Source organism: Monodon monoceros, unplaced genomic scaffold (assembly GCF_005190385.1).
Source record: "Monodon monoceros isolate NGI ecotype Baffin Bay Population unplaced genomic scaffold, NGI_Narwhal_1 Super_Scaffold_21, whole genome shotgun sequence".
Classification (NCBI taxonomy): Eukaryota; Metazoa; Chordata; class Mammalia; order Artiodactyla; family Monodontidae; genus Monodon; species Monodon monoceros.
Window position 1 is genome coordinate 169,084,399 of NW_021703778.1, and position 25,966 is coordinate 169,110,364.

Sequence of the window (25,966 nt, forward strand, 5' to 3'; positions counted from 1 at the left end):
GTTGAAATTACTGATAAAAAGTTGTCCACAATATTTATTTATTATCTTTATCATGTCTACTGGATCTCTGGAAATGTCCCCTCTTTCGTTCCTGAGAACAGTAATTTGGGTTTTCTTTTATCTTATTGAACAAGCTGGCAAGAGGTTTTTCAATCATATTCATCTTTTCAAAGACTCACCTTTGGTTTATTGGTTTTCTCCATTGTTTGTTTCCTATTTTATTGATTTCTGCTCTTTTTTTTTTTTTTTTTTTTTGCGGTACGCGGGCCTCACTGTTGTGGCCTCTCCCGTTGCGGAGCACAGGCTCCGGACGCACAGGCCCAGCGGCCATGGCTCACGGGCCCAGCCGCTCCGCGGCACATGGGATCCTCCCGGGCCAGGGCACGAACCCGCATCCCCTGCATCGGCAGGCAGACTCTCAACCACTGCGCCACCAGGGAAGCCCCAATTTCTGCTCCTTTTTATTTCCTTCCTCTACTCACTTTCAGTTTGTTCTTGTTCTAATTTTTTAAGGTGATAGCTTAGATAATTGATTTTAGATTTTGTTTCCTTTCTAATATAGGCATTTAAAGCTTTACGTTTCCCTGTAAGCCCTACTTTAGCACAAATATACCACACATTTCAATATGTTGTGCTTTTATTTTCATTCAGTTTAAAATAATTTCTTAATTCCCTTGTGATTACTTCTTTGAACCATGGATTATTTAAACGTGTGTTATTCAATTTCTAAGTATTATAAGATGTTCCAGATATTTTTCTTTTATTGATTTCTAATTTAATTCTGTAAGGTCAGAGGAAGTGTTCTTCATGATTTCAATCCTTTAAAATTAATTGAAGCTTGTTGTATGGCCTAGTATATGGTCTATATTTGTGAACGTTTGTGAGCACTTAAAAAAAAAAATATGTTCTGTAATTGTTGGAGTGTTTTAGAAATGTCAGTTAGGTGAAGTTGGTTGATAGTGTTGTTTGAATCTTCTAAATCATTACTAATTTACTTTCTACACGTTCTAGCATGCAGAAAGTAAATTACTCTCTACTGAGAGAGGAGTGTTAAACTCTCTAACCCCATCATGGAATTGTCTATTTTTACTCTCAGTTCTATCAATTTTGATTCATGTATTTTGAAGTTGAGTTACCAGGTGTGTACACATTAAGCAAAGTTATATCTTTGTGATGAATTGATCCCTTTATCTTTAGAAATTTCCCCTTTTTCCTTGGTAGTATTCTACTTCGTGAAGTATATTTTGTTTGGTATTAATATAGCCACTCCAGCTGTCTTATGTTTAGTGTTTCATGGCATATCTTTTTCTATCCTTTTCCTTTCTTTTTGGCCATGCCATGTGGCATGCAGGATGTTAGTTCCCTGACCAGGGATCGAACCCATGCCCCCTACAGTGGAAGCGCAGAGTCCTAACCACTGGACTGCCAGGGAATTCCCTCTATCCTTTTACTTTTTATTATTATTATTATTTATTTTTTAAAATTTATTTCACTTATTTATTCTTGGCTGTGCTGGATCTTTGTTGCTGCATGTGGGTTTTCTCTAGTTGCAGCAAGTGGGGGCTACTCTTCATTGAGGTGTGTGTGCTTATTGTGGTGGCTTCTCTTGTTGCAGAGCAGAGGCTCTAGGCATGCGGGATTCAGTAGTTGTGGCATGCAGGCTCAGCAGTTCTGGCTCATGGGCTCTAGACCGCAGGCTCAGTAGTTGTGGCACACAACTATTTAGTTGCTTAGTTGCTCCATGGCATGTGGGATCCTCCCGGACCAGGGCTCGAACCCCCATCCCTTGAATTGGCAGGTGCACCCTTAACCACTGTGCCACTAGGGAAGCCCTATCCTTTTACTTTTAACCTATCTGGAATTTTATATTTCAAGTGGGTTTCTTATAGATAGCATATAGTGGAGTTTTGCTGTTTCAGTCAATCTGAAAATCTCTGCCTTTTAATTGGAGTGCTTAGGTCATTTACATTTAATGTAATTATTGATGTGGTTAAGTTTAAATATACCATGCTGTTGTTTTTTTTCTATTTGATCCACCTGTTTTTTGTTCCCTTTTCCTCCTTTCCTGCCTTTTAGATTGAGTATGTTTTAGTATTCCATTTTATATCCACTATTGTCTTATTAGCCTCTTTCTCTCTCTTTGTGGTTGTCCTAGGATTCATAGGATAATCTTTAACTTATATCAATCTATCTTCAAATAATATTATATCACTTCATCTCTGTTTACTTTTAAGACTTTCTCTTTATCACTGGGCTCAGAAATTTGATTATGATCCACCTTGGTGTGCCTTTCTTTGTGTTAATTCTATGTAGGATTCTTTGAACTTCTTGGATATGTGGGTTCCTTGAGCATATTTGTAAAATTGTAATAAATGTGTTAAAGTTCTTGTCTGTGAATTCCGTCATCTCCATTATTTCTAGGTTTGGTTATAGGTCAGATTTTCCTGCTCTTTGGCACGTCTAGTGATTTTATGCTGCACAATGGACATTGTGACTTGTACATTGCTGAGTGCTCAGTTCTGTTTTACTCCTTTAAAGAGTGCTGGACTTCATTCTGGCAGATCACTTGGATCCTCTCCAGGTTGCTTTAAGGCTTTTGAGGGTTGATCAAGTGTAGGCTTTTACTCTAGAGCTAGTTTAGCCCCACGACTAAGGAGTAACCCTTCTGAGGACTCTAATAAAGGCCTTGTGTCTGAGGTTTAACTGTGGCCAATGGGGACTTGAACAATTCCGAGCTTGTTTGAGCTCTGAGAATTGTTTAGCCTATAGTTACCCAGTAACTCTCCTTTCCCCAGAAGTTTTTACCCGGTCTTGTGGAGTTTCACTCTACACATGCCCAGATTGGTAGTTATACAAAGATACAGGGGATCCCTGTGCAGATTTCTGCACAGGACCTCCTTCTCTGCATAGCTCCCTCCTCTTGAGTCCTCTGCCCTACAAATTCTAGGCTTTTCTGGCCTGCCTGGACTCTGACCTCTGTCTTACCAATTTGGAAAGCCTGCTGGGCTGTATTTGAGTTTATTCTTTAAGTGCCTTTGTCCTAAAATTGCCTCTGGGCCGAAAGCTGTAGGGCTCCTATATTGTAGGGCTCTTGTTTTTTTTTTTTTTTTTTTTCCCTTTTCCTTCTGTCATGGTTCACTGCCCACTGTCTAAAAGCAGACATTGCATAATTTTTGCTTATTTTTCTGGCTGTTTATGGCCGAAGGGAAAGTGCCTAGCAGTTACTCCTCCATGGGCAGAAGTGCACTGTCAGAATGGGCAACAGAAGGCAGCAAGGTGCTGGGGGTTCCCTGTGCATCCCTCATGTCCCAGAGCCCAGCTCACTGGGCCAAACAAAGGATCTGTGGTTCCAGAGACAGAAGGCTGTGGGGACCCTGATCAGAGACTGTGCTGAGGCTGTTCTGCCTCAGGGGGTGCGCCTCAGTTCAGGTGGGGAAGGGCTGGCACAGACCTTGGACTACCCAGAGGTATTTGAGTAGGGCCTGGGAGGTGGGCCTTTACTGCCAAGGTCTTTTTGCAGAAGAGGAAACCAGCAGACGTAGGATAGTGACAGAACTTGGTTTACAAATGACAGTTTGGGGGTAGGGGTGGGGTCCCCGGGATGTGGCTTGTGAGCTGAAGTCAACATTTCTGGGGTTTCCTTTGAGCTGAAAATTTGGCTTAGATTCCCAGGAGCTAAGTCCACAGTCACCAGCAGCCCCTGGGTTTAATGGATAGCAGAGATGTCACCTTACTGTGTCCCAGTGCCCACAGGGTAAAGCCAAGCGTCCCGCAGGGCAGGCTTCGGGGGTCTGGCCCAGCAGCCTCTCCAGCCCCCCTGCTGCTGCCCCTCCCCCACCTCCACACCTCCACTCCTCTGCCTGAATGCACCACCATGTGACAGGGGTTCTCCTGCCTGTATCACAGCTTTCTCTCCCCTCGCCCCCCCAGCAAATTGCCTGGATTCAAATCCTATGGCCACCATTTACCATGTGGTGACCCTGGGCCAGTTTTAAACTTCCGTTTTTCACCTAGATGTACGATGAGCATAAAAATACCACCCACGTCTTAGGGTTGATTGGGCATTAAATGAGCTCTAGGGCGCTGGTGTGCATTTGGCATTCATGGAGCACCTGCTGTGTGCCAGGTGCCATTCTCTGCACTTTTCACGTAGAAACAATTTTCTCTTCACAGCAACCCTACCAGGCAGGTACTCTCCCGAATCCCATCTTGTAAAATAAGGAAACAGGGGCAGAGGAGGTGAGTAACTCACCCAGGGTCATAGAGTTGGCAAGTGGTGGAGTGAAATATTTGAACCAGATTCAGATTTAAGCCAGTGGAACCCACAGCCTGGGCTGTGCTGCCTCAAAATCTGCTAGCTAATGTTACTGTTGCTACCCTCCTGCTCTTGGTGAGGAAGTGGACCCTTCCTCCAGGAAGCCTTCCTTGACTTCCACGGCTGGGTTGGCACTAACAACACTGAATCTGTGCTGAGTGTCTCTCCTGTGTCCTAGAAGCCCTCCCACCAGGCTTCTCCCCTTCCCCACTCTGGTTTCAGAGCAGCCCAGGCCTTTTCTTGTTGCCACTTTGGAAGGTGGCGTGGTGTGGGCTCCTGAGTGTGGGCATTGGAGTGAGGAAGCCACCCTGCATCAGTCCCCAGCTGTGTGACCACAGGAAAAAATCACTTCACCGCTCTGTGCCCCACTTTCCTCATCCCTGAAAGACAGGACTTCTGGAGGGAGTAGGTGAGATCACTCATATGGGCGTTCACGCCGTAGCTGGCCCTCAGCTCAGGGTGATTATTTGGAGGGTGTTTCGTAAGAGACAAGAAAACTGCTGACTCTTCTGCAGCCTCTCATGGGTGCACAAGCTCATGTTGTTTTTCTGGGGATGTTTAGAAGTTCCTGATGTCAACCAAGTACAACAAGGACTCCAAGATGTACCACGCGATCCAGACTGTGTTTGGTGAGAGGTAAGATGCGAGGAGGTGTCTGGGGCGAGGCCAGGAGAGCCTCTGGCTGCAAGTGGAGGGTTCACAGGGTCCAGAGTTTTGGATGTAGCATTAAGTCCCAATACCCTGGCTGCCGAGCGCACAACAGGGGCCATCCGTGGTGGTCACCGCTCTTGTCACCAGCACCTTCCTTCTCGCCCTTTCCCCTCCAGATGGCAGGTGGGAATGCAGGGGTCACTGAGGTTGGGGCACACAATCACCCTTATGTATGTATGTATGTATTATGGTAAAATTCACATCACATAAATTTCACCGTTTTAACCGCATTGGAATTACAATTCAGTGGCATTGTTACATTCACCATGTGGTGCAACCATCACCATTGTCTGGTTCTAGAACATCTTCATCACCCCAAAAGGTGACCCGACCCCGTCAGGCAGTCAATTCTCATTCCTTCACCCCGTGTCTCACATCAAGCGTTTGTCTCTTCCGCAGGCTGTTTGGCCAAGGCTTAGTGTCCGAATGTGACTATGAACGCTGGCACAAACAGCGGAGGGTCATGGACCTGGCCTTCAGCCGGAGGTGAGTGTGGCCGCAGACAGGCCCTGGGGTCATGGCTGGTTGCTCAGAGGCGGTGCTGGGCTGCCAGCCTGGGTGGGCTTGGCAAGGGAGAGTCTTCATTGGAAGGGGCTTCACCTTCACCCAGGCTGAAGGGAGAGAGGAAGGACACGGAATTACTGGTCAAAGAGAGACCAAGACAGCCAGCGGGGTGGGCGTCTGAGGGGCCCCCAAGTAGTCTGTGAGCGTCAGGAGCTGAATGACCATGATGCCTGGAGGTGTGGGGTCCCTGTCCCCCAGCAGCTCCCTTGGCTCAGACTTTATCACTCCTTGTCTGGGCTTTTTCATTTATTATAGTTTTCATTTTTTGGTAGCATTTTATTTTTAAAGTAGCTGTTTTCATGAGATATAATTCAAATACTATACAACTCACCCATTTACAGGTACAATTCAATGGTTTTCAGTATATTCACAAACGTGTACAACCATCACCATGGTTGATTGTAAAACATTTTCATCACCCCCCAAATCAGTCACTCCTTATATCCTGTCAATGCCTGCAGCTTCTGACAACCACTAATTTAATTTCTGTCTCTATGGATTTTCATATTCTATACATTTCTTATAAATGGAATCATACAACATTTCTTTTATGCCTGGTTTATTCACTTAGCATAATATTTTCAAGGCTCATCCACATTATAGCGTGTATCAGAACTTCATTCCCTTTTATTACCAAATAAGATTCCGTTGTATGAACATACCACATTTAATTTTCCATTCATCAGTTGATGGACATTTAAGTTGTTTTTACTTTTTGGCTATTGTGAATAATGCTGCTATCAACATTTTTGTGTGGATATATTTCTCTTGGGTATATAGTAATGGGATTGCTGGGTCATATGGTAATTCTATGTTTAACATTTTGAGGAAGATAATCTTTTATTTTGATATAATTTCAAATTTACAGAAAAATTGTCAGAATAGTCTAAGGGACTTCTGTATATCTTTTACCCAGATCCACTTAATTGTTTATCGTTTAAATCACCATATGTTTTGTCATTTCTTCTTTATGTGTATATATAAATATATTTATAATTTTCTCTGTGTGTGTGTATGTATATACATTTTTGCATAGTGCATGTTTTTTAAATTATTTGAGAGTAAGTTGGAGACATTGTAATCTCTTCCCTTAAATACTTCTGTGTGTATTTCCTATGATCATGGACATTCTTTTACATGACAGCAGTTCAGTTATCAAAATGAGGACATTTAACATAAATCCAATACTGTTATCTTATCCATAATCCATATTCAAATTTTGTCACTTGTGTAATGACAGCTTTTTGTATTCTTGTCTAGGATCCAATCCAGGTCCATGTGTCAGGTTTAGTTACCGTATCTCTTTATTTTATTTATTTTTTTTATTTTAAGTAATTTAATTAAATTAATTCATTTATTTTTGGCTGCATTGGGTCTTCGTTGCTGCACGCAGGCTTTTCTCTAGTTGCGGCGAGCGGGGGCTGATCTTCGCTGCGGTGCGTGCGCTTCTTATTGCAATGCCTTCTCTTTCTGCAGAGCACGGGCTCTAAGCCCATGGGCTTCAGTAGTTGTGGCACGCGGGCTCAGTAGTTGTGGCCTGTGGGCTGTAGAGCGCAGCCTCGGTAGTTTTGGTGTGTGGGCTCAGTAGTTGTGGCTCATGGGCTCTAGAGAGCAGGCTCAGTATTTGTGGCCCACGGGCTTAGTTGCTCCGCGACGTGGGATCTTCCCAGACCAGGGCTCAAACCCACGTCCCCTGAATTGGCAGGCAGATTCTTAACCACTTCGCTACCAGGGAAGTCCCAGTTACCATACCTCTTTAGCCTCCTTCATTCTAGAACAGTTTTTAGTCTTTCCTTAAATTTCTTGACCTTAAGATTACAGGCCAATTTCCTAGAACATCCTTCAGTTTTGTTTGTCTTCTATTTCTGTTCAATTACACTCAGGTTGTGCCTTTTTTGGCGGGAATGGCCCAGGAGTAATGTTGTATCCTCCTTACGGCATTGTTATCTGGAAGCATGTGTTGATCTGTCTCATTGTTGGAGATGTTAACTGCTCCCTTGGTTAAGGGAGCCTCCAGGCTTCTCCACTGTGAAGTTACTGTTTTGTATGCAGTCTGTGGACAACCGTATAAACATTTTCACCTAGACTTTAGTCACAGCCTCCTCCCTGGCCTCCCCACCTCCTGTCTCCCTCCTCCAATGCATCCACCTGACCGCCCTGGAGAGATCTTGCTGAAACTCAGATCTGACCACGTCTCTCCTCTGTCCTGAAGCCTTCAGTGGCTCCCTATGACCTGAAAGATGAAGGTCAGACCTCACTCCCCCTTAGTCTGCCCTTGAGACCCCTCCAACATTTGGACCCTCTCACCTCCACCTTTCTGGAAACGCTGGGCTCTTTCTGGCATCTCTGCCTGTGTTGCTGCCATTCCCTCTGCCTTCTGTGCTACCCCAGGAAATTCCTCTGACTCCTTTGATACCCAGCTAAGATGTCACTGCTTTGGGGAACTGTTTCCTGACCTTCCAAGACTGAGTTCATGTCTCCATGATGGCTCTTGTCACATCCACTGCAAAGATTCTCATTCAATCTTCCTCCCTCACTAGACCTCGGGTCCGTGAAGGCAGAAGATGTACCCTGTTTCTGGACCCCTGCACCCAGCACGGCACCAGGCACTTCACAAGCCCTCCAGGAATGTCCATAGAATGAATGCATGGAATGGTCTTGGTCTTACTGGAAAGTTGCCAGGAATGATAAAAGGAATAGACTAGAAGGAGGCATTTATTTAATGAATACTTGTGCCAAGTGCCAGGGTTATGAAGGCCAACCAAGGTGACGTGGTCCCACCCTCAGGAAGCTTTGAGGTTATGGGAGGACATAGATTCTAACCAGATGGCCGCCCATAGTGCTCATGATATAAATACCAGCAGCACTGTTTTGGTTGACCCTCTCCATTACACTGAACCTCACGTTTTTTTGTGTTTTTTTTTTTGCGGTACTCGGGCCTTTCACTGTTGTGGCCTCTCCCCGTTGCTGAGCACAGGCTCCCGACGCGCAGGCTCAGCGGCCATGGCTCACGGGCCCAGCCGCTCCGCGGCATGTGGGATCTTCCCGGACCGGGGCACGAACCCGCGTCCCCTGCATCGGCAGGCGGACTCTCAACCACTGCGCCACCAGGGAAGCCCCTGAACCTCACGTTTGAACTGCACTTTACATTTTATTAAGTGCTTTCACATTTTTATTTAAAAAATTTTAAATTGTGGTAAGATACACATAACATAAAATGTACCATCTTGCGCATTTTTAGGTGTGCAGTTCAGCGGTATTAAGTACATTCACATTGTGGTGCAACCGTCACCACATATTCTTATTTTTTAGTTTCACAATAAGGTAGCCAGCTAAGCGATGACTATTTTACTGGAAATGCAAAATTCACAAAGTTGCATGAAAGGAGCTTTGGGAGATTCCTGTGTTTATGAAAGTGTCAGTGACCCCTGGTTAATCCGAATTCACTACTGAGGAAGAAAATAGGCACCACTGGTGAGTTTCACCTCCAGCCGTTATCCACAGAGAACATCATTATATACTTTTAATAAAATCGTGATAATGAACTGCCAGTTTCTGCTTTTCTAGATGTTAATTTTACTGAAAATCTTGGTCCCAATCATTCCATAGAAGACAAGGAAATGTAAACTAGACAGCTAGTGGGAAGCAGCCGCATCGCACGGGGAGATCAGCTTGGTGCTTTGTGACTACCTAGAGGGGTGGGATAGGGAGGGTGGGAGGGAGACACAAGAGGGAGGGGATATGGGGATATATGTATATGTATAGCTGATTCACTTTGTCATAAAGCAGAAACTAACACACCATTGTAAAGCAATTGTACTCCAATAAAGACGTTTTAAAAAATGCAAAAAGGGGCTTCCCTGGTGGCGCAGTGGTTGAGAGTACACCTGCCGATGCAGGGGACAAGGGTTCGTGCCCCGGTCCGGGAGGATCCCACATGCCGCGGAGCAGCTGGGCCCGTGGGCCATGGCCGCTGAGCCTGCGCCTCCGGAGCCTGTGCTCTGCAACGGGAGGGGCCAAAAAAGTGGGGGCCCCCGTACCGCAAAAAAAAAAAAAAAAAAAAGCAAAAACAAAAGACAAGGGGTTGGGATTTTACTGTACCGCTAACATTCCAGTCCGATATATGTATTTTTTTCGGTACACGGGCCTCTCACTGCTGTGGCCTCTCCCGCTGCAGTGCACAGGCTCCAGACGCGCAGGCTCAGCGGCGATGGCTCACGGGCCCAGCCGCTCTGCAGCGTGTGGGATCCTCCCAGACTGGGGCACGAACCCGCGTCCCCTGCATCTGCAGGCAGACTCTCAACCACTGCGCCACCAGGGAAGCCCCAGTCCGATTATTTTGTATCTGCAGTAGCTGCAAGGGATTCAGTACTGGTGTGGTAACCAGCGCATGGGATCCAAATAGTCAATTTGAATGTGATTTTTTTTTTTAAAAAAAGACAACTACAAAGAATCTTGCAAATAAATATATACTTGCAAACCATGTAAGTGTTATGAAAAAGAAGTCCAGGGTACTATGGGAGCATGTACTGGGACTACTTAGGCTTAAGAGACATTTCCCTGAGGATGTGGCATTTGGGTGTCCACCTGGAGAGAGGGCAGATGTTAAGGTGTTATGAGGCATAGGGATGGAGGGTGGGAGGGGAGACAGCTCAGGCAGAGGGGACAACATGGGCAAAGGCCCTGAGAAGGGAAGGAGCATTGGGCTTTGGAGAAGATAACAGGTCATTGTAACAGGAAAGCAGTGCTGCAGGCAGGAATGAATGAGAGCAGACAGCCTCCTGGGCCCAGGTGAGGATTTACCCTCCCTCACAACAGGGTGCTTCAAAGCATTTTAGGTGGGCAAGAGACCAGATTCGAGTGGTGCTTTCATTATATGCCTGGGCCACAGAGAACAAGACATGCAGCCAGCATGGGGTGGGAGCAGCAGTGACCAGACAGATGCTGGGGCCTGTGCTAGAGCTGGGAAACAGAGCAGGGCTGGCTGATCGGCAACGAAGAGTGGATAGTCTTTCCTAATTAAAAAAGTTATTCTTTTTTTTTTCTCTTCCCCAATTTGCTCTCTTTACTGTTTTTTAAAACCTCTTATTTGGAAATAATTTCAAATTTCTCGATAAGTTTCAAGAATAAGAATAGGAGAAAAAAACACCCTTATACCCTTTACCCAGATTGCTAACATTAAAAACGACTTTTAATTTCAAAAGCAGCACTTTCTCTTTGTAAAAATTCAGAAATATGTAATGTACAAAGGGATAAGTTCCCCCCTTTCCACTCCCTCAGGGATACCATTTTTGTGAGTTTGGAGCACATCCTTCCATACCTCTTTCTAAGCTGTATGCCAGGCAGACAAGCCAGGTAGCTGTGCTGGGACAGGGGCACTGTGGGTTGGGAGCTCTGGGTCAGAGGACTCACTTCTGTGTAGGGCTGGGCACTATGATTGCTCAAGGACAGAGAGTGAAATGGGATAACAAAAGGCTGCAGATGGTGGCCCCAGGCAGGGCAGGTAAGGAGAGTGGGCAGTGCAACCAAGAGGTTGGAGGGGAAACTTCATAGACTCTAAGAGGCCCCAGAGGCCTTTCTTCCTTTCCTTCCCACTGTCTTCTGGAGTTTCTACATTGCCATGTCTCCTTGGGGTCAGAGTTGAAGGGCCAAGTGGCAAACAGAGGACCCATGAAACCATTAAAACTAAGGGTAAAGGGACAGTGGCCATCCTGAATGGAGGGGGCTGGTGAAATCCAAGGCTTAGTTTGATTACTGCAGCCCCATCCTGTGAGCTGGGTCTTAAGGGGAGACCAGAAAGGCTGGGAGGGGCCCCCACCTCCACTCTGCACACTGGTCTCCCTTCAGAAAGGGGGGCACAGGATGTCCGCAGCCCCGGGCTGGTCCCAGTGGCCGCTGATGTCTGTGCTGTTTCCTCAGCTCCTTGGTTAGCTTGATGGAAACATTCAATGAGAAAGCGGAGCAGCTGGTGGAGATTCTGGAAGCCAAGGCGGATGGGCAGACTCCGGTGTCCATGCAGGATATGCTGACCTGCACCACCATGGACATCCTGGCCAAGGTGATGGGAGGATGGCGGACTGGGGCGTGGGGAGGGCCACACGGGCAGAGGGCACTTCTTCCCTCCCTCTTCCCTGCTTGCTTCCCTCCCCTCTCCCCACTTCTCCACATACAAGCTGCCCCTTCTCTGGGCTGGGAGGGTCATCTGTTTTATCTCCTCGAACTTTTAAAACAACAGTGTGAGGTTGGAGCTACCTAACTCATTCTCTAGAAATGGACACAAAGAGATGTGGAGACAGGCCTTTGGCTGGTCAGTGGCAGGACTAGGACTGGATCTCAGGTCTGCCTGACTCCCAGCCCAAGCCTACCTCCCCCTCAGCAGCCCCCATGGGGTATTGCTTGACTTTTCACCCTGGCTGTCTCAGCAGTGGCCCAGGTAACCCCCAATCCAGGTTAAGGATGGAGTTCAGGCACAGTGAGTGAAGTCGTCACCATTCAACAATTCACTGGGAAACTGGGTGTGAAACAGGCACACAAGGAAGGCTGCATTTCAGGGGAAATGCATCTTGTCAAGGAAGGAAGCCAAGGTTTGTTGAGTGGCTGCTATGTGCCACTTAATCCTACCACATCCCACACGTTCGGGATTATCATGGGTTGTTGTAAGGAGTCGATGACATGATGCACACAACCCTTAGCTCAGGCTCTGTCCTGGGTCTTCAGTCCTCCCATCACCCACGTATGACCTTGCCCTTCTCTCTCCCCCAGGCAGCTTTTGGGATGGAGACCAGCATGCTGCTGGGTGCCCAGAAGCCTCTGTCCCGGAAAGTGAAACTGATCCTGGAGGGCATCAGTGCATCCCGAAACACTCTGGCAAAGGTACCTGCCATCGTAGCTTGTCTTGTCCTCATTTGCTGGAGAACTTCCTCCTGTGATTGTTTTCAGAATGGGTTTTGAGCTCTGATATGTCTGAAGTGACTTGCAAATCAGTTAGGATTTGCATACATCCCCTAAAGTAGAGGCTGAAAATAGAAGTGGTTTAAGTAAATTAGGAGTAAATCTTTCTCTCATGTGAAATGATCCTGAAGCAGGATGGCAATGATGACTCCACAATGTCAGATGTTCCTGGATTTTTCTGTCTTTCTGTTCCACTGTCTCTAGCACATCACCTCATTGTTATAAGATGGCTGCTGCAGATCCAGCTATCGCCTCCTTGTTCCAGGCATGAAGGAGGAAGAAGGGGGAAAGGTGGCACTGTTACCAAACCGAACTTGGGTCTGCTTGCCCACGTGCAGTAAAGCCAATATATTGATACTGGGTTGTGGTGAGGGAAAGTGCAACATTTATTGCAGGGCCCCAAGCAAGGAGCCTAGGCAGCTAGGGCTTAAAAGGCCCAAACTCCCTGAAGGCTTTTGGGGAAAGGTTTTTAAAGACCGGGGTGTGTGTTTGGGGTGGAGGGAGGGTGTGGGTATGTGATTAGCTTGTGGACACTCTTCTGATTACTTGGTGGTGAGGTCATCGGGAGTCAACATCATCAACCTTCTGGTTCCAACCAGTCTGGGGTCTACGTGCAGGTGCGCAGCATGCAGCTAACTTCTCCCACCTGGTGGCGGCTTCAGTATCTGGAAAACAGCTCAAAGGACATGGCTCAGAATATTCTCTATAGCCCTTGAGGAGGAACTAAAGATTCTTGACTTTGTTTAATAGTTAAACTATTATTTTGTATTGCTGGACTGTTTTCCTTTCTTTCTGCATTTTACCCCTTCTCTGATTAAATTCACTCTTTGGAACTCGGGGAAGGCCTAGGAGGCTAAGGTTTCTCTATAGACAAGAGGCAGGCGGAGGACATGGGGGTGGGGGTGGTCTGTTCTGGGAAGACCCCATAGAGTCCTGCTCGGCTACAGTGCTTGAGTTGATTCCCAGACAGATGCTCAGGGCCCCCTTCTGTACCCTGGGACTTCAGACTCTGAGCTTAGAGTCCCCTGATGCCACCGCACCTTTTCAGCAGTTAATTTCCCTCTACTTCCCTCTGGCTGAAGTTTCCTCCTTCGATGCGACCCTAATTGCCTCCATCCTTCAGGAATCCCTTCTTATTCCTAATTGCCTCCATCCTTCAGGAATCCCTTCTTATTTTCCAGTGCTCTGTGGGTATTTTAAGGCATCTTTCCCATCATTTCTAGGGATTTGGGGCAGGAAGGGGAAGCCAGTGCTTGGGCTTAGGCCACATGGCTTGCGGCATCTTAGTTGCCAGACCAGGGATCGAACCCGGGGCCCCGGCAGTGAAAGTGCCCTAACCACTGGACCGCCAGAGAATTCCCCATAGCCCACCATTCTGATAAAGTCTCCTGGCTACTTGATCTTTTCTAGAATGTTCTCACATTCTTCCACCCTCCCAGCTTGCCGGTGCCGCTGTGGATTTCTGAAGTCATTTTGGAGTTGGGGGGACAGGGGAGAGGGAAACTGTGTGTCCAGTCCACCACGCTGAGCTGGAACTCTCATTTAGTTTATGCCGGGGAAGTGGAAGCAGCTTCGCGAGGTCCGGGAGAGCGTGCGTTTCCTGCGTCAGGTTGGCAAGGACTGGGTCCAGCGCCGCCGGGAGGCCCTGCAGAGGGGGGAGGACGTGCCTGCTGACATCCTCACACAGATTCTCAAAGGTGCCAGGGCTCCCTCGAGGGCCTTGGGAGGGCCAGGCAGCGGGGGTGCCCCCCATCAGTTGACTCCAGCTGGTTCTGTCTGGCTCTAGGGGAGCGGGGAGTGGGGAGGAGACCAGGATTCTTAGTGTCCCAGGCGGCATCTACTCCTGGGGCTCTGAGACTCGCCTTGTCTTTCAGCTGAAGAGGGGGCCCAGGACGACGAGATTCTGCTGGACAACTTCGTCACCTTCTTCATTGCTGGTTTGTAGCTTCAGCAGCCACCAAAGGTTCAGAGCTTTGCAGGAGTGAAGGGGACCGTGGATGGCTTAAACCCTGGCTCAGAGATTTTCTTAGACAGTCTGAGCAGAGCTCTGCTGTGGAACTGGGGGGCTGGAGTGAGGGGAGCAGATGCCCTCTCTCTTAGCTTGGCGAGGCCCAGGAGGCTGTCTTGGTGGCCTCCCACCTGGTTCTGGAGCTGGCGATCGTGAGGATTTGTGAAGCTGTCTTTTTGGGTTCAGGAGAGGTTGGCCACTTGAATTCAAGTCTCTGCCTCACTCAAAACTTATGCCGAGGCCTTCCGTACACTAGCACCAGAAGATGTGCTAAGCAACTTTATTCATTTGCTCATCAAATATTTCTTGAGCGTTGTCCTTCACCTGGAAAACTTCTCCTCACCCTTCAGCAATCCCTTAGGTGTCTCTACCTCACGGAAGCCCTCAGGGATTGCCCAGACTCATCAGGCCCCAGTTAGAAGCTCTCCATGGCGCCCAGAGCTCCTCTCTGCCCACACATCTCACAGTGTTAAGTTGTATGTTTATCGGTGTAATTCGCTAAGGTCTGTCTCCCCCAGCTGATTGCGTGCTCGGTGAGCCAGGGGTTATGTTGTTTTGCTCACCTGTGTGTATTCCCAGGGCCCAGTGCCGTAGGTACCCATAAAGATCGGATGAAATGAACGAAGACCAGGCACAGGGAAGACAGATGAACGAGATGAGGGATACTTCATAGTCTGTTGGTGGAGGTGAACAGACAGACAGAATTGCCTTGCTGGGCAGTGGATTTTCAGAGGAGGAAGCCTGCCTCCCCTGCGAGAGGGTCACGAAGGGGGAGGGGGTCTGCCATGTGGACGGCGTGGAAGAGGGCCCTCCAGGTGGGGGTCACATTCACAGACAGCCCGGGAGACCTGGAGCAGTAGGGCTGGAGCAGGACTCCAGGGCACCGTCCTCTGTGCGTGATAAAGTGCTTGCTGAATGAAGGCTGGCTGGTCTTCATGCTGTGAGCCAGGGGGCCGAGTCCGGGATGTGGTTCTTCCATAGGCCGGCTCTGTAGCCTGGGCCTCAGTTTCCTCATCTGTAAAATGGGGATGTCCATCCAGCCTTCCAGCTGGGGTTTAATAACTTCCCTCACGTCCTCCTCGCAGCCCACCATGAGCCCTGTGCCCCTACCGCAAGGGGCCGGGGAGAGGACAGCTGTGTCTCTCCTCCCATTGTCCTTTGAGGAAACTGAGTCACTGCTGGCAATGCAGAGCCAGGGCCAGGCTTGGACTTCCGGTCACTTCTGATTCCCCGGCCCAGCCTCCCCTGTGGGGTCCCCTGGCCGTGACTTGCCCACATTCCAGCCCTGGGAGCAGCAGGACCTCCTTCCCAGCACCTACTTGCTGGAAGGTAGGCCCTCCTCTTGCATTCGAGCAGCCCCTGGGGCCCCCGGCTGGCAGTGGTTGCCACCTGTTAAGCTCCCTACCCCTTTAGAGGAAAGTGGTGCAACTCGGCTCCCTCCCTGGCCAACCGGGGTGGGGGTGGGGTTGATGCTATCAACTTGACCAGATCCTGCCGGAACCCAGAATCAGCCCTCTCCACCTGGGAAGTCGGTCCCCGTGACAGGAGATGCACCCTCTCCAGACCTCAGGGGCTGGTGCCCGCAGCTTCATGGGCTTTGGGCTTGAAAGCTGTGCTTGACTTGAGTCCTAGCTCTGTTCCTCCTGCTGTGTGACCGAAGAGGGACACATTCCTCTCAGCCTCAGCTTGCTCTTCTGCAAAATGGGGACGAATATCCCTCCAGGCCAGGCAAGGCACAAGGAGGGTTGGAGCAAGGGGCTTTTAGGGTGTGAGACACGGATGCGTGGGGTGAAGGCCATTTCTTTGACAACATAGGCGGCACCAGGAACGCGGAGGTGGACAGGTGTCTCCCTCGTATCTGTACGTCTGGCTCAGCCAAGGGGGAGAAGTGAGGGCTTGAACTACCACCAGAGGCTTGGGGTCTCAGAGGCCAGGCAGGCTGGGCCAGCGGCAGCCCCGTAGGCCTCGTGGAGCCTCCGCTCTCCTCCTTTCCTGCAGGTCACGAGACCTCTGCCAATCACCTGGCATTCACGGTGATGGAGCTGTCGCGCCAGCCGGAGATCTTGGCGAGGTACGAGGAGGGGAGATGGGGGGCTCCCCTTGACGTTGGTGAAGGGGTTTATCTGATGTCTTGTTCCTAGGGGACCACCTGCTCCCATATCCCACGGCTGAGCCCCCTCCAATGTGTCCTGCCTCCCTTCACCCCAGGGTCTTTGCACATGCTGCTCCTACTTCTAGAAGCTCCTCTTCATGCTTTTCTCCTGGAGAATTCCCCCTCGTCCTCCTCCGCCTTCCTCTTCCCCCTCCTCAGAGGCCTTCTTAGACCCCTGAAGCATCCACTCTGTTTCCCCTCCTAGCCTCCTGCCAGCTCACCACTCTGTTTCCCCTCCTAGCCTCCTGCCAGCTCACCACACTGTTTCCCCTCCTAGCCTCATCCCAGCTCACAGATGCCTTTTCTCCTGGGACTGTTTGCTTTGAGTCTATTTCAGTCGTGAAACCAGAAGCTCCAAGAGGGCAGGGACATGGCTCTTTCCCTCCCAAGATGTACTCAGGGCCTGGCCAGGGGCTGGCACTGAGGACTGAACAGAATTCCAAGCAAAGTGCTGAGGGAGCGCTTGTCTGCAGCTGGCAAGACAAAGGAGGGCATCGCTGGGGAGATGGCATTTGAGCTGGGCCATTGGTTTCCTTAAATACAAACAGTGTCCCTCAAGGACTGTTGCACAGATGGGCTGAGCTAAATGTAAGAGCGCTCTGCAAATGCCGCCGACAGGCTTGGGGGTGGGACCTCCGTGGACATGGGGAAGGGTCCATCAGAGCAAAGGTTGTCATCACCAGCAGGAAAGGGCAGACTGAACGATTGCCTGAGAATATAACACCGTTGACCCTTGAACGACAAGGGTTTGAACCGTGCGGGTCCACTTACACATGGATATTTTCCACTAAATACCTGCTACAGCACCACACAATCCACAGTTGGTTGAATCCGTGGATGTGGAGCCACGGACACGGAGGGCCAACTGTAAAGTGATACTCAGATTTTTGACTGTGCGGAGGGTCGGTGCCCCTAACTCCTGCGTTGTGCAAGGGTCAACTGTAGCTTATTGGTGTTTAAAAATACGTAATAGTATTTATTAAAAATTTTGAAAAAAGCAGAAAAGTTAAAATAATGATTATAATGATAAATCCACCTGCGGTGCCCCATCCACCCAGTGACAGGTCATGATTAATTACTGAATTTTGCCATGTGTATTATCACAACATTGCCCCACAGTTTTGCAACCTCTTCCCAAGTTCTTTTTTTTGAATATTGTGTCTATGTGTATATATGTATATCATATATATATCATATATAATATCATATATATAATAAAATTTACCATTTAAACCATTTTCAAGTGTATGGTTCAGTGGCATTAAGTACATTCACACTGTTGTGGATCCATCACCACCATCCATCCCCAGAACATTTCAGCATCCCAAACGGAAATTGTCCCCGTTAAACACTAACTCCTCACTCCCTGTCTCCCTCCAGCCCCTGGCAACCACCATTCAACTTCCTGTCTCCAGAAATCTGACTCCTCCCGGGACCTCATATGAGCAGAATCATAGTGTATTTGTCCTTTCTGTTTGGCTTGTTTCACTCAGCGTAATGTCCTCAAGGTTCATCCGTGTGGCAGCAAGTGGCAGGATGCCCTTCCATTTTGAGTCTGAGTGATATTCCCTTGTATGTACGGACCGCATCTTGTTTATCCATTTGTCCATCAGTGGACACTTGGGTTGCTTCCACTTTTTGGCTATTGTGAATAGTGCTGCTGTGGACGTCGGTGTGTAAGTGTCTATTTGAGACCCGTCTACCCAGAAGTGGGATTGCTGCATCACATGGCAGTTCTGTGTTTAACTTTTTTTTTTTGCGGTACGCGGGCCTCTCACTGCTGTGGCCTCTCCCGTTGTGGAGCACAGGCTCTGGACGCGCAGGCTCAGCGGCCATGGCTCACGGGCCCAGCCGCTCCGCGGCATGTGGGATCTTCCCAGACTGGGGCACGAACCCGTGTCCCCTGCATAGGCAGGCAGACTCTCAACCACTGCGCCACCAGGGAAGCCCTGTGTTTAACCTTTTGAGGAGCCTCCATACCATTTTCTACGGCAGCTGTACCACTTTACAGCCCCGCCCGCCGTGCACAAGGGCTCTGATTTCTCCACACCCTCACCAGCCTTGTTATTTTCTGTCTTTTGAGAAAAGACCCCATCATGGGTGGGAAGTGGTCCAGGTCCACCTGTACGGCTGCATATTATTCTAACGGTGCACATCCTAAGGCTTGTACCTGCATCCCTGCATCGCTCCTTCTGCTGTTTCCAGCTGCTGTGAACCGGGCTGAAATAGGCATCTTTTTGCAAAGACCTTGTTCTGTGGTGGTTTGTTTCCCACAGCCGATTCCGAGCAGCACACACAGCGGGTGAATGTTTTAAGGGCCTGGAACGTAGTTCCCAGCTGCCCGGGCGTCTGCGTTTGGACTGGGAGGTTCTTTCAAGAACGGGGGCTGGGGAGCAGTGTGTGCAGCGGGGAAGCCCCAGGCCTCTCCACGCTTCCTCCCAGCCTGCCCTTCTTAAAACTAACGTGGGGCATCTCTCCTTGGAGACGAACTTGTCTTTGTCTGACTGACAGGCTGCAGGCCGAGGTGGACGAGGTCATCGGTTCCAAGAGGCACCTTGACTGCGAGGACCTGGGGAGACTGCAGTACCTGTCCCAGGTGTGGGGATGGGGGAGAAGCTTCTGGGCAGAGGTGGGCGATTCATCGACCAGCCTGCTGCCTCCTTGAACCCTTTAGTACAGGGGTTCTTGAACGTCGCTGCACCTGAGAATCCCCTGGGAGGTTAAAAAACTGCCCATGTCCAGGCTGCTCCAGACCAATGATACTGAGTCGCTGGGGGCGGGACCCAGCATGGCTACGGTTTCCCAGGTGATTCCAGTATGGAAACCAGCCCAGTTAGCAAACCCAGTTAGGCCTGGGTTCCACAAGCGTTAGGCTTCCCAGCTGGGGGCCAGGCTCAGCAGAGCCCCCCTCCAACCCCCAGCACAGCACAGGAGGAGGCCTTCCTCGAGCTGCCAGAGTCCTCGGGATGGTGGGAGCCCTGGTTTAGAGGGAGGCCTGGCTCTGGTCTCTGGTCTGGTCTGGTCTCTGGCACTGTGGCTTTGCACAGCCCCTCCTCTGGGCCTTGGTTTCTCCTTCTGTCACATGAGGGGTTGGACACGCAGAAGACGCTAACCTTGCAGGGGTCAGGGACCCAGTTCGGCCGTGGGTGAACATTCAGCACCGTGAAATGGAGCAGAGGTTCGGGACATGCTTCTGGCACTTTCCATGGGGTCTCCTGATGTCTCTCGTTATCTCCCCGTGTGGTGTCTGCAGGTCCTCAAAGAGTCGCTGAGGCTGTACCCGCCAGCGTGGGGCACCTTTCGTCTGTTGGAGGAGGAGACCTTGATCGATGGGATCCGAGTCCCCGGCAACACCCCGCTCCTGGTGCGTGGGGGCCCTGCCTGCCTGCCCCCAGCTGGTCAATTCGGGGCTGTCCGCTGAGGTCAGGGACTCCTCTGAAGTCCGTGGCCCCGTTATCCTCCCTGACCTCCCCGTGCATTCTTGTTTGAGTCCTACCGTAACCCTGTGATGGATTTTCTCTCCCCACCCCCCTGTCCAGTGTAAGATTACAGAGGATGATTCTAAAAGGGAGGTGCCTCATTTACAGCTGAGGCTGCTAAGGCTCAGAGAAGTTAAGTTACTTTCCTGAGGTCACAAAGCCAGCAAGGAGCAGAATGGGATGTGCCCAGTTTCAGAGCTGGCCCAAATTTGCCCCAGTTCCTTCTCTCTCCACGGCCCCTCCTCCCACTGAGGTTGACTTTCTCCCCCCTCCCCCACCCCGTTCTCCTTTACATTTTGTCCCTTTGGCTGTTTCCTCATTCATTCAGGCTCCATTCATGCACAATGACCTCCCCAAACCCACCACCTGCCCCCAAAACTAGAATGTAACCACCTATGTAGGCATCATTCTCCTGATTCCCCCCAAAAGCTGTCACTCTCCTGAATTTTGTGCTTGCCATTCCCTCACCTTCGTGTGTGCGCACGCCCACACAAGAATGTGTCCTAGGACTTGCTTTGTGACTCAGTCCAATGTCTATTAAGATAGTGTAGATTTCCATGTGTGGCTGTAGGCCATCCATTTTCACTGCTGTGTAATATTCTGCCATGTGAGTTGCACTATTGCACATTGATTCCGGGGTCAGCGGGCATTTGAGAGGGTCCCAGTTTGTTGCCATTATGAGCACAGCTGCTGCTGTCAGCTTTCCTGTCCTTGTGTCCTGATGCAACGTGCAAATGTGTTTTTTGGGTGTGTGCCCAGGAGTGGGAGGGCTGGGTTGTAGGACAGATGACTGATCAACTTTATAAACTAGGGACAAATTATTTTCCAAAGTGGCTTTGCCAGTTCAGACACTCCCTTGCGGTATAAGAGAGAGTCTGTTCCTTATCTGCCTCACCACTTAGTAGGGGCCAATTGCTTATTTTTTGCCAGTTCAATAAGTTTAAGGAAAGTATTTTGCTGTGGTCTTGATGTGCACTTTCCCGACTACTGGTGAGGTTGGGCAGCCCTACACTGTTTTTCCTCTTCTGTGAGGTGTTTGTTCATTTCCCTCTCTTGGGTCGTTTGTCTTTTCTTATTATTATGTAGAGTTGTCTTCACAAATTCACATGTTAATCTTTTATCAGGTAGATGTGTTGCAAATATCATCTCTAGATAGCGGTTTGTCTTTGTTTTTAATGATCTGACGTTCTTAAATTTTTTAGTGGTTAGTTATCTTGTTTTGTCTTGTTTAAGAAATTCTTCCCTGCTTTGAAGTCAGAAGAGTATTCACTTACATTGTCTTCTACCGATTTTACACTTTTGAAAGTTAAGCTCCCATCTATCTGAAAATGATTTTGCGTATGGTGTGAGGTAAGGGTCTGTGTTTGCTGAGGCTACTATCGCAAAGCATCACGGACACAGTAGCTTAAAGAGCAGAAATTTATTTTCCCATGGTCCTGGAGGCCAGAAGTTCAAGATTTAGGTGTCAGCATGTTGGTTTCTTCTGAGGCCTCCCTCCTTGGCTTGCAGACAGCTATCTTCTCCCTCCATCTTACCTGGCCTCTTCTCTGTGTGTGTCTGTGTCCTAATCTCCTCTTCTTATAAGAACACCAGTCATACTGGATTAGGGGCCCCGATGACCTCATTTTAACTTAATTACCTCTTTAAAGAGCCTGTCTCCAAATACAGTCACATTCTGAAGTTAGGACTTCAACTTATGAATTTTAGGGGGATGCAGTTCAGCCCCAGCCAGAACCTATGTTTATTTTTACATTGGAGAAAGACTTGCTCCAGTCCCACCTGTTGAGTCTCCCGTCCCCAGGGCTCTGCCAAGCCCTCTCCAGCATGTACCAAACCTTCATCCATGTGTGCTTCTTTTTTTTTTTTTTCCTTTTTTTGGCCACACCATGGATTTTAGTTCCAAGACCAGGGATCGAACCTGGGTCCTCGGCAGTGAGAGCGTGGAGTCCTAACCACTGGACCGCCAGGGAATTCTGTATCTGTACTTTTTATTTTTTTTAAAAACATCCTGCACCAATAATACCACCTGCCTTAACGACCATCTCTTCAGAATGCCCTTACATCTGGCAGGGCGAGGCCCTGGGGCTGACTCTCAACCCACGTGTGCAACTCCATGGACCTTGAGTGGGCAGACCCAGGCTCTAATCCCGGCCCTGCTCCCTGCTGGCTGGGTCATCTCAGGGAAGACCCTGAACCTCCAGGCCTCAGTACCATCCTTGTAAGATGGGATAATGGTACCTGAGTCAACAGGATAATACAAGATAATGTACATCACGTGTCTGGCAAAAACCCCTGGCACATAGTAGGTGCCCTTTGCTGACCTTAGACCCCTCCTGGTCTTATGCTCCCACTCAGCTCCAGGCCCCCCCTCCAGCCCTGGATGCCCTAGACTCTCACACAGAGAACCAGGGGCAGCACGGGCTTGGGGAGACACTTTGTGCAAAGGTTAGCACCCAGGGCCCAAGTTACGGGGTATGAATGGCCCCTGGGGGCCGGGGCATGGAGCATCAACTTCAATCAGGAGGCACCAGGTGTGCAGGTGAAAGGCTAGTGGGGGCTCTGTGGCTCCCCCACCCCCACCCCGCTGAAGCAAGCCTTGTGCTGAAGAGAAACTTTGAATAATAACAGCTCCCGGGAATCTAGAGAAAGATGGCCTCGCAGCAGACCTGAGTTTGCATCTCATTTTGGCCGCTTACTTGCCAGGTGACTTCAGGCAAGTCATGAACCTCTGAGCCTCAGTTTCCTCATCTGTAAAATGGGGATAATTGTAGCTCCCCCCATAGGGTGAGGTCAAGCATGGGATGAGGTAGCATGCCCAGCTGGTTGGCAGCATATTGGGCTGCCCCCTTTCTTCCTCTTAGAGACTTTTCAGGGGCCAGTGGAATTCCGCACTGGTCCAGATGGGCAGGTGGAGAGATGGCCAGGTGGAGAGATGGGTGGGGAGATGTGTGGGTGGGGAGATGGGCGGGTGGAGTAGAGCAGGGGTGGGGAGTGCGGGAGAGGGTACTCTGCTTCGAGTCTCCCCACTGGGTGACTGCAGCAGGTTGGGGAGGTTCGAGGGGACCCATCCTCGGAGCCAGAGACAAGCAGATCCTCTGCCCGGCAGTTCAGCACCTATGTCATGGGGCGGATGGACACATACTTTGAGGACCCGCTGACTTTCAACCCAGATCGCTTCAGCCCCAAAGCACCCAAGTAAGTCTCTCTTCAAGCTGTCCACAAGTGGAGACCTGGTGGGAGGTTGGTCCCAGAGGCCTCTGGTCTGAGCTGCCTGTGCTCACTGAGCCCACATAGCCTTCCAGATCACTGCGAGGGAGTTATGAACCCCACTCTACCCACATTTACAAGGAGGAAATCACGGCTCAGAGAGGCTAGGTAACTTGCACAAAGACGAACAGCCAGGAAGGGGCAGAACCAAGGTTTGAGCCCAGCTCAGACTGGTTTTAAAGTCTGTGCTCATAACCAGTCCCTTATACTGGGAAGGCCTGTGACTTGGGCAAGTGACGGCATCCCTGCCCCCCCCCCACACCTTGAGGCTCCTATCTGAGAAATGGGAATACCGACGGCTCCCTCTAGAGGTGGCTGTGGGGGTGAATGGTTTCAAGTACTGAAGCAGTGGTGGGGAGGAGAGCCAGGCTCAGGGGACAGATGCCTGAGTCCAGACCCAGACCGCCCAGAGCTGGGCATGCGACCGGCTGAATAAGTGGAGTAAGTGATGTAGGACCTTGGGAGTGTTGCTTTGCCTCTCTGAGCCTCAGTTCCTCCATCTGTGAAATGGGAATAATAACAGCTCCTTCCGGAAGGCTCAAAGGAGGATAAAATGAGACAATGCTGACCCAGAGCTTAGCCGAGTAAGCTGTTGATGTCTTTAGCATGTTCGAAAACCAGCCCTGGCCCAAAGCCGGTCATCACAAGGTTGGCTTTGTCACGACTGTCACGGGGCTGCCTCCTGACGCCTCTCTCCCCGCACGCAGGCCGAAGTTCACCTACTTCCCATTCTCCCTGGGACCCCGCTCCTGCATTGGGCAACAGTTTGCTCAGGTAGGGGGCCAGCGCTGGGGTTTCTGCCCAGAAGTGACTGCGGGGTGACATCTTGTCCAGGAAGCATTTCAGAGCCCTGCTCTGGGTCCCTGGGCTGGGGGCTGGGGGCTGGGGACCCAGGCAGCTGTGGCATTTGCTGTTCATTCCCTCATTCACACCGCTGACCCCCACCCCCACCCCACCCCCGCGCGCACAGATGGAGGTGAAGGTGGTCATGGCCAAGCTGCTGCAGAGGCTGGAGTTCCGGCTGGTGCCCGGGCAGCGATTCAGGCTGCTGGAGCAGGCCACGCTCAAGCCGCTGGACCCCGTGCTGTGCACCCTGCAGCCTCGGGGCTGGCAGCCCGCGCCCCCACCCCCGCCCTGCTGAGGGGACCCGTGCAGGACCGGACTCCTCCGCCAGGGCCGCGCCCACGCTGTTCCCCTGCCCTCTTCCCCGGGAACGCCCTCCACACTGGCTCCCAGCGGGCCCTCTGCGCACCGCCACCTGCTTCACAGCCCTGAGAGCTCTCCGTCCCCTGCTAACTCCGCTGCCCTTCCTGGACCAGAGCCTGCCATCTCCCAGCTGCCGCCCAGATGTGCTGTTGTCTCCCCCAACCTCTTTGCACAGACCACGCCCTCTGCCAGACATCCTAACTCTTGCTCACTCCCTAAAGCCCTCTTCAGATGTCACCTCCTCCAGGAAGCCCCCCTTGCCACTCCCCGGCTGGGCCAGGGGCTCCTCCTCTGTGCTCCCTTGGCCACCTGTGCTACCTCTAGCACCACACTGACCACACTGTATCATGAGTGTCCTTCGATGTGACCGACTGCCCTGCCAGGCTGTGAGTGCCTCAAGGGCAGAGTCTGCGTGTGATTCACCTCTGAGCCCCCTGTGCCCACCCAGGACCTGGCACAGAGTCGAGGCTCAATAAATAAATGTGTTGACTGCATGAATGAACTGCCAGACCAGGCCAGGGCGCTCTGGCCTCCATTTTCTCATCTGTAAAATGGGTGCCTTGTTGAGGCTGATCTCCCTAAGGGCTGATGCAGCTCTGGAAGCTGCCCCTGGAGATGCCCAGACAATGCCACGTTGGCAGAAGACGGCCCAGGTTCCCAGGAGGGCCCCATGTTATGTGCAAGGCCATGCTCCTGGGGGGTGAGGCCAGGACTGTGGGCAGTTTTGAGAGCTTGATTTGAGAGGGTCGGGGGCCCTGGGGCCTGTGTGGTCTAGTCTGCTCCCAACAAGGCCACTGACACTCCAGAGGGCCTCACATAGGATGGAGCCCCCAGGATCTCTCTTGAGGGCAGCTTGGTGGAGCTGAGTGTGGACGCCTGGCCTCACACCCACTGCACCTGTGCACCTGCTGGCACAGGGCTGCCCCTCCTGACCTGGGCAGAGGAGGCTGCTCGGGCCCAGGGGCTGAGACTGTAACCCTCGCGGCGGTGGGTGGGTGAGGAAGCCGTCCCTTCCTCCTCGAGGCTGAGGGGTGGCCAAGGGGCAGGAAGTACTGGACCTGCCATGTCCTCTGGGCCTGTCCAAGGGAAAGGGCTTGTTTCTCCTTCAGCACTTGGGAGTTCATCGTCATGCAGGAACAGCTGGCCCACTGCCCGGGGTACGTGCGCCAGACAGGTCCCCCCACCATACCTGAGAGGGTACAGATCCGGACTGGCCCCTGCTGTACGTCAGCTCCTCAGCCCCTGCTGCAGTCTTGAACGACAGCTCCGAGGGGTCTTCCCAGTTAGCAGACGGGGAAACTGAGGCTCAGGGG

The 25,966-nt window shown here is 50.6% G+C and overlaps 1 protein-coding gene across 1 annotated transcript in view; it reads left to right on the forward strand.

Moving 5' to 3' along the window:
- The window catches only part of LOC114904848 (cholesterol 24-hydroxylase), a 34,380-nt gene extending 9,233 nt beyond the window's left edge, over positions 1 to 25,147 (forward strand). The window contains exons 4-15 of the mRNA XM_029239204.1: positions 4,878 to 4,951; positions 5,426 to 5,512; positions 11,510 to 11,648; positions 12,353 to 12,463; positions 14,088 to 14,238; positions 14,416 to 14,478; positions 16,548 to 16,620; positions 19,213 to 19,297; positions 19,955 to 20,065; positions 23,287 to 23,375; positions 24,155 to 24,221; positions 24,418 to 25,147. Of these exons, the coding sequence (XP_029095037.1) occupies positions 4,878 to 4,951; positions 5,426 to 5,512; positions 11,510 to 11,648; positions 12,353 to 12,463; positions 14,088 to 14,238; positions 14,416 to 14,478; positions 16,548 to 16,620; positions 19,213 to 19,297; positions 19,955 to 20,065; positions 23,287 to 23,375; positions 24,155 to 24,221; positions 24,418 to 24,588 (1,221 nt within the window). The 3' untranslated portion in view covers positions 24,589 to 25,147. The remainder of the gene's footprint in view (positions 1 to 4,877; positions 4,952 to 5,425; positions 5,513 to 11,509; positions 11,649 to 12,352; positions 12,464 to 14,087; positions 14,239 to 14,415; positions 14,479 to 16,547; positions 16,621 to 19,212; positions 19,298 to 19,954; positions 20,066 to 23,286; positions 23,376 to 24,154; positions 24,222 to 24,417) is intronic.
- The last annotated feature ends 819 nt before the right edge of the window (positions 25,148 to 25,966 follow it).